General features: G+C 36.4%; 2 protein-coding genes across 3 annotated transcripts; one reads left to right on the top strand and one right to left on the bottom strand.

Annotated features, from left to right (window-relative positions):
• The first annotated feature begins 62 nt into the window (after positions 1–62).
• On the top strand, positions 63–2,112 carry LOC105109364 (uncharacterized). The gene is made up of 2 exons (XM_011004062.1): positions 63–444; positions 1,009–2,112. Exons 1-2 carry the CDS (start codon positions 125–127, stop codon positions 1,382–1,384), a joined length of 696 nt encoding a protein of 231 aa, XP_011002364.1. The 5' UTR covers positions 63–124; the 3' UTR covers positions 1,385–2,112.
• Positions 2,113–3,531: 1,419 nt separating this feature from the next.
• Positions 3,532–7,521, bottom strand: LOC105109363 (pentatricopeptide repeat-containing protein At4g30825, chloroplastic-like). 2 transcript variants are annotated; one of them, XM_011004061.1, is made up of 2 exons: positions 4,535–7,521; positions 3,532–4,225 (listed from the first exon to the last, which is right to left on the bottom strand). In XM_011004061.1, exon 1 carries the CDS (start codon positions 7,391–7,393, stop codon positions 4,664–4,666), a length of 2,730 nt encoding a protein of 909 aa, XP_011002363.1. In that variant the 5' UTR covers positions 7,394–7,521; the 3' UTR covers positions 3,532–4,225; positions 4,535–4,663. The 2 variants fall into 2 exon arrangements, with proteins under 2 accessions (XP_011002363.1, XP_011002362.1); XM_011004060.1 differs by having other exon boundaries at positions 3,532–4,075.
• Positions 7,522–8,515: the final 994 nt, after the last annotated feature.

The following is an 8,515-nucleotide window of genomic DNA, read 5'->3' as shown; positions in this document are numbered from 1 at the left end:
AAGGGGCAAAAATATAAATTCATAAGTCCCCCCGTTTCATTGTTTTTACCTTCATTTTTTTTTTAACTACTGCTAAAAAACCCCCGAAACGCAGCCATTTTTTTTAATTATCAGTAAAAAAAAAATGGATTTACTAGCTGCCGATGACCGGCAAATACGAAACCCTAACGACTTTCCTCTTCATCTAATTCCATTCCCACCCACCGGAAACTTTGATATCTCCACTTCAGCGGCGGCGGTTGTTGGGTCGAGTGATGTTGACAGCTTGCTTCCACAGAAGCTCCGTCCTATTAGAGGAAATGGCCGGGTTCCTTCGGGTTATGCAGAGGACGGTAGAGAGAAGCTGTGGGGTTTTGTTAGTGGAGAAGCGAGTGACGTAGCTGTTAATGGTGGTGGTGGACTCGGGTTGGGTTCAGTTGAAGGTTTTCTTGAAGATGAATTTAGGCAAGTTTAGATTTTTTTTAAAAAATTATTTATTAATTATCTGTTAGCTAATTAAGTTATAATTTTTTTTTTGATTTTTAAGAGATTTTAGCTCAAGCTTTTTTTTCCTCTGCATAAGTGGGTTTTTTTATAAATAATTTGTTCAAGAATTTATAATGTTAATTAAATTGAATTTTTTTAGAAATTAAGAAAAGGGTTATGGTGATTTTAAGGTAGATTTGCTAAGGATGTAATGTTGTATGTTAAAACAGCTTGACCTTTCTAATTAAGGTAGGAAAGTGGCAATGTGTCTTGTTGTATGTAATGGTGATTAGTATGATGTTTCATTTGGGAGTGTGATTGTGTCTGCAATTGTTTTTGTTCGTTTTATCATGTGTGGGATATTGTTTTTGTTCGTTTTATCATGTGTGGGATCGAGAATTACTGTGATGGTACAGATGATTGGCTCTTTTATAAGTTGAGGGACAGCTTGAATCAAGACTGGATCATGTTGATGTAGTAGTAGTGTAGATTGACAAATGTGTTCTTTGGAAACCAAGTTAATGTGGTTTCCTTTGTTTTCAGCTTATGCTCGTGTGATGGAAATGCTGATGATTCGTCAGTTGGTGCAGGAGAATCTGTTGGTCAGAAGAGAAAGAGGAGATCGAAGCGAAAGATTGAGAAGTTTTTGGAGAGTTTGGTGATGAAAGTGATGGAGAAGCAAGAGGAGATGCATAAACAGTTGGTAGAGATGATAGAGAGTAGTGAAAGGGAGACGATGATAAGAGAAGAAGCTTGGAAACAGCAGGCGATGGAAAGGATGGAAAGGGATAGTGAGGCTAGGGCACAAGAGACTACTCGTAACCTTGCTCTCATTTCCTTCATCCAGAACATGACGGGTCATGTTATTGAAGTCTCAAATGGAGGCAATGCTCCAACTCAAAATCATTTTCAAGTGTGACCAAAGTAATAGAAGATGGCTGGAAGCTGAGATGCAAGTACTTATAACACTTCGAGCTGCTTGGGAACAACAGTTGCAAGTTACAGGCTCCAAAGGGACCAATATTTGGGATGCAATATCTGATGGAATGTGCAATATGGGTTACAACTGTACCGCAAAGAACTGCAAAGAGAAATGGGAAAACATCAACAAGCACTTCAAAAAGTCAGTGGGAAGTGTGGTGAAAAAGCCATTTGAAAATATTACAGTGAGCCCTTGTTTTCACGAATTGGATGTCTTATACAATAATGGATTGTTAATCTGGGAAACGGCTCTACCAATACAGGCAATCAAGCTAAATGCACTCTTGGTAAAGGTTGAAATGCTCAAACCATTTCAAGTCTTTGTTTTCTCGAATCTTACCTTGACGTGACTTCTGGTCCATTTATGTGTCTGTATTAACTTAGGGTAGAACTCCTTGAACTGTTGTTGGCTGTTTCTGCATTAGCTATGCATTGCAGGGGGGGAATTTGATCGTACCAATTGTTCTTGCAATTACAGTAGATAGAAAAAGGTGAAATTTGGCCATTAGTTTCCTTGTTTCATTTTCCTTTTTCAAATCCTTATTCTATGAGTATTGTGGTTTCTTTAGCTTTCAGGGAGATTCTTTTTGCTGAATAGGGTTGTGTTTTGATCTTCATGGCAAATAGATCTTCCATGCTATATTCAGGGGTGATAAAATTTTTGAATTTTTCATATGTTTTAAACCAGAACCGAAGAGGCTTTTATCTTCTTAATGCTAGTTATATGTGCAGTTATTACATTAGCCCAAGCCTACAGATTAACCCTAGTCAATCAAAACGATGATGTTTTGAAAAAAAAAATTAAAGTTAAATTAGGTTTTGACTGATCAACTTCTACTTGGTTTATGTCCTGGATTAACCCACCAGGTAATCCCACCACTTCTGCTTGGTTTATTTTTTTAACGTGACCTGCGCCACGTCCCGGATTAACGCACCACGTAATCCCACCAGATCAGGGAACACCGATATCAAAATCTGCATCAGCATTCTATGTCTTGCCTCTTGACTGCATAGAATATGATGAACAAAGACAATTAACACATCAAAACCTCATCCATTATTCAATAATAAAAACGTTTAACAAAATGCTATTGTTAACCAAGTGTGTTGATCAACTGCTATCACAAAACGCCATAAAAGGAGGGGAAATGTCAAGAGAAGAAAAATTGCATCATAGACAATGCACAAGAATAGTCACCAATCTCATCAAATGCTGGAATGGTTCTTCACCCTTCATGGCTGCTCAAGTCTCTAAAAAGTCGAGCAGCTAAATAAACTAGAATGTGACGAAATTCCTCATGGCAAACCAGCAGCATCACCACACACACAGTGCAAGGACAAAAGAATACAAGAGGGTGAGGAGAGGAATGAGTGAAAATAGAAAAATCAATATCTCAGACGGTCCTAGGCCTTCTGGCTGCTGCATATAATATGGAAATACAAGGATGAATGAATTGTCAGCAAGGCCATGAGAAACAGAGAAAAGATTCTAGGACCATTAATCATGCCAACCACAAAGAAGAAAAGAGACACTCAAGTCTGGTTATACTGATGAGAGGGTTACAAATCTAAGATTTAATTCACACTTGGGTTATATTTTGACCAGCAGTAATGTATATTAGCACAGGCAAAAATAAGCTGCAGACAAAATTTCCAAATTATTCACCTATCATGATTCAAGCTCCAATTATCTTTGAAGGATTACTCTAACCCTAATCAGCATTAAACACATTTGTTTGTTTTCCGTAAAATATTTTAGAATTTTTTTTGAATATTCTACTTTTGTTTCCGGTAAAATATTTTACATAAAACTTTTTTAATATACAATATTTTGCATTTAATCTTTGAACTTAGTTTATTTATACAAAAATATTTTTAACCTGTAAGTTTTGTAAAATATTTTACACACAGAAATTCATTAATTATATCACTCTATCCCCACTACTCCATCTCCACCGCCTCCATCATTGCCACTTCCAAGACATATTATCATCATCATTCTATTACCATCATATTTTTTAAATTATTATATACCAAACATTATAAAAACTTTTTCGTGTAAAATATTTCCATGTAAGCAAACTATGATAGTAATTATGACAAATTGAACAAAATGAGGAAGTCCACACAGGTAAAAACCAGGCCACGCATCAACCTGATATTAAACTTGCAACATTCAGTCTGAAATGACATGGCTCTAGCAAAATCATAGTTTCTTGTAATTACATGAACCAATACATGAAGAACGACACTGTTTTCTGACGTGAAAATGGGCAGAAATATAAAGTGATCTCTGATACATAGACATTTATGCATATACAACCCATTTTGGTTTGCAAAAGAAACACCGATTGAACTTAGAAATGCGAGACCTCTATTGAGCTGAATTTCATCACTTCCGTGGAAAGAATGCACCGGAAAGATAAATTCTCAAAGCAGAAGTTATCAGTGCTGTGACTGATATCCACATCACCATTTAAGTTCTTGATGTTGATTTATCAACTAGCCTTTTCACTTCTGCATAACCATATTCTGAGGGCAAGACAAGCAAGGATGCTACACCTTTTACACCATGCGTCTTAATTTCACATAGAGCCAGTTTCTCCCAACTGTACAGAATCTTGAGACTCTGTAGTAGAACAAAAGATTATCTACTAAGTGTTCGATCTGATTAAGGAAGAAAGCAAGAATACTTGATACACATTCTGAAATAATCAGAAGAACTTTTTGTCATTCAGGAAGGAAAGGAGTTCATTGGTAGCAATAAAAGACAGGAAACCTGCACAGAAAGAATGCCACCTATATGAGACCATTAGCAGTAACAGTAAAACAAAACTTTCCATAGCGTTCTGGTTTTCATCAATTACTTTTATGAATTTATCACAAGCCATGTCCAACAGAAATCAGCTGAAAGGTCGGTATTCAGAAAGAATCTCACGAAATCTATTCAACAATTGGTGGGCATCGGACATTAACAGTAGACATGAATATATGAGCAGAAAGAGTTAGAGCCACTTATACCAAGAAGATAGAAGATTATTTCAGAAGTAGCGATGCGTAGACAACAGACATGAATATAATATCTCACCTAGGGTGCCAAAACTTCAGATATATTAAGTAGGATCCATCATCCATGCCAGGCTCTTTCTGACTTAAAAGAGTCTGATGAAGAGATTACTGAAAAGAGAAAACTATATGTACTTTAGTTGTGTGTGCTTCATAGTCCCCTCTGCTTCATCCACAAGGACCATTTAACAGCCTCCAAGTATTTATCATTCTTCTGCAATGTAGTAATCAGATTGGTGTAGGTTATCTTATCAGGTTCTACCCCATTTTGCCTCATTTCCTTGACCAAACCCACAGCATCTTCAACCATTCCAGCGATTCCATATGCCTTTATCAGTGTATTGTAGCTACACAAATCAGGTCCCAGCCCACATTCTCTCAGTTCTGTGAGCACACCTGCAACTTCATCAATCCACCCTAGCTCTCCATAGATATTCATCATAATGTTGTATGTATAATGGTCAGCAGTACAGCTTGAATTCTTCATTCTCTGCAAGACACTTCTAAAACTCTCCATCTGACCTTCTTTCCCGTAGGCATCCAACACACAGTTGTAGGCTTCGAGGGAAACTGAAAAACCATCAAATTGCATAGTGTGTATGGTTGATGCCATATTTTTGAAGTCTCTTTTGCGTCCATAAGCAGCTATAATGGTATTGTAAGAGATTACATCAACCAATCCTCGTTTTCTAGCCATCATGAACAGTTCCCTAGCTTTATTGAAAAGCTTAGCCTTTGCATAAACGTCAAGCATGACATTGAAGGTAATGGTATTAGGATCAAAACCACGCTGAAGCATCTCATTGAAAAGTCTGGAAAGTTCACCAACTGGCAGAGCACGAGCACAGCAGTTTATGAGGCAATTATACAACTCCTGATCCCAAACAACTCCACTCTTCAAGATTTTGAAATACAGATCATTTAACTTATCCATCATTCCACACTGTTGGTAAATGCGAAGCATGTCCCGGAACAGATAAATGTCTGGAACCATGTCCTTTTCCTTCTCCATTGTTTCTAGAACAGAACAAGCATCCTTCAAAGATCCAGCTTTGACATACATTCTTACGACAATGCTGAAAGCAATCACATCTAAACCAATTCCAGAAGATTTTAACTTCATATAAAGTTTTTCCCCCTCATTAAATTGACCCATAGTGGTGTAAATGTCAATCATGGTACACGAGATGTGCAAATTTGGTCTATCATCAGATTTGGGCATCAAAGAGTATATCTTAACAGCACTGTCAAGATGGCCCAGCTCCTTGCATGAGCAGATTAACAAATGATACAAGTTATCCTCAAAAACTGGATCATTCCATTTTTTGTCACCCAACAATTTTATAGCCTCATCAACCAACAGGTTTTTTACATAAGCAATGACAAGAATGGAGCATGAATTCTGGTTAACGGTAACATGTTGATAGAAGGAACCTTTCAAAAGAAAAGGAATTTTATCAATCCTTCCGACCTTCTCATATGCTTTCAAAAGAGTTCCAAGGATTGAGGAATACTGGCACCCTATCTTCAGCATATCATCAAGAGTTCTGCAAGCACCTTCTTCATCCCCATGCTCAGCTTGCAAATTTATTAGCGTGTACAAGTTGGATGAGTTAGGCTTGAATCCCAGCCGCTTGAGCTCCTTATAGTACCATTCTGCCTCCTTATAATTGCCAACACGACCCCAACCTTCAATCATGGAACGGTAGGTTGTATCATCAGGCTCTAATCCAGCATTTTGGATGCCTGAGAACAGCCGTTGAGCGGCAACCATATTGGATGCCTTTCCGTAACCAGTGATCAATATATTGTATGCAACAATAGTAGGGGAAAACTTGGCTTCTTGCATTGAAACCAGCAACTGCTCGGCCTTCTCTAACTTCCCTTGCTGACTATAAGCATTAAGCAAAACCAACCAATTCTCCAAATTTAACACCACCTTATCGTCTCTCATCAAACCGATAACCTCTTCTGCCTTGTCATACAAACTCAAACGGGTATAAATAGTGATCATTGCCGAGTATGCGGACTGACATATTATCCCAAAACTCCTCATTTGAGCAAAAGAAAATTCTGCCTCCTCAACATTCCAACCCTTTTGGTAAAGCCCCATTACCATACCAAAAGTAGCGACATTTGGCTGAACCCCAAGCTCCAACATCATCCTAAACCATTTCCCACTCAACTCCACACTCCCCCGTTTAGAACACGAGTAAATAAGTGTGTTAAAGACTCTACAATCCAGCTCAGAACCAAAACTCTCCCTCATTTCCCTAATCATCCTCTCAGCAGTATCCCAATCCTCCCTCCTACCCAACACTCGAAAAACAACATTGAAAGCACTAACATTCTTTTCAAGCTTCCCATTACTCCTCATCCACTCAAAAAACCTCAAAGTTTTATCATCACTGGTACCCTTCTCGAGCCGTTTCAAAACATCATTACATTGCTCTAAGCTCATATTAGACCCAACAACAGAGTAATTAACATCCAACTCACCATCATACACAAAAAAGCCCTCCCTTTCTAGCTTGCTACCATTCCTTTTACAACTAAACTTAAAACCCACTTCCCTCTTAGTCCCTTTCTTAGCACCCTTGTACTTAATTTTTCTCTCATGTTCAAAATCCAGGTCCTTTTGTTCATTCTCACTAACCAAACCCTCTGAAGTTGATAAAAAAGGGTCCTTTTCAGACAATTCACTTTCGATTCTAGACACCTTAACAACACTAAATCTACTCAAAGATGTGATCAAATGAATACAACTAGAAATGGAAAAAAGTGTAGAATTGCCAGGGAAATGAAGTGGGTTTGTAGAGAAATTTGACTTGTTTGAATAAAATGAGTCTAAAGAAGTTGGTGGTAATCTAAATGATGCCATGGCAATAGTTCAATGAACAGCTAAATCAAGAAAGATAGATTTTTTTTAGTAGAAGAGTTATGAGTGGCATACCTTGGTGGATGTAAAGTGGGGCAGGTGAGAGGGATAACGGAAATTGAGGCAGTGGAGGCAAATACCTTCCTTTTCATTATTTGTGTTGGCTTCTTCTATATGGAAGTTAAAGGACTAAATTTTATTCTCATGTAAACATTTGGGACCGAAATAAAAATTTGCCTATTATCGAGGCAGCCGTGATTGGGACCGAAATAAAAATTTGCCTATTATCAAGGCAGCCGTGATCTATTTTTTTTGTTTGTTTTATTTTTTTTAAAAGAAAATTAGTGGCCAGGCCTAGAAGGGCTTGTTTGAGGAACTTTAGTGGGTGAACCAGATATAATATATGTTTAATATTGTAATATAAAGTAATTTTTGCTTGAAAATATAATAAAATAATTTTTTTAATTTTTCATATTAATATATTAAAATTATTAAAAAACAATAAAAAAATTAATTTAATATTTTTATGTCAAATACAATTTAAAATAAAATTAGTTGATTTAATGTTAAAACTAATTCAATTTAAAACTTATCATCAAGAGTTTTTCAAGACATATCAATTCAAGTTGGGTTTAACAATTATATTCTTCATAAAACCATAAAAAAATTCTGCAAAATATTAATCTGCATGATGTTGCTGTAAGATTAAGACCAAAATCTAGTCAATATTCATAATGAATTTTTAACATGTGACATAACAAGAACAGTATCCTTAAATGTTATTGTTTCTATTTGTGTATATACCTTTTCCTTAATTATATTAGAAATATAAATTCTATCTTTATAAGTAAAAATTGATTGAAAGATATCATTCAACAATAAAATAATAACTAAAGTAAAATTGTAAAAATAGACAGAAATTTCTTCTTTTTTAAAAAAAATCATAACAGGAAAAAAGAAGAAGAAAATAAGGAACAATAAATTAATTAATACAAGATGAAAGGAAAATTGGAAACTTGCGTTTCCCTTTGCAATACCATTGAATCGCCCAGTGGCTGAAATGCAAGTGTTGAGGGAGTGTAAGCTGAAAACAACATTAATATCCAAGCAAGAAAGCAAGCTAGC

This window comes from Populus euphratica, unplaced genomic scaffold (genome assembly GCF_000495115.2).
Source record: "Populus euphratica unplaced genomic scaffold, PopEup_1.0 scaffold215.1, whole genome shotgun sequence".
NCBI lineage: Eukaryota > Viridiplantae > Streptophyta > Magnoliopsida > Malpighiales > Salicaceae > Populus > Populus euphratica.
This window is presented reverse-complemented; position numbering and strand designations above follow the sequence as displayed.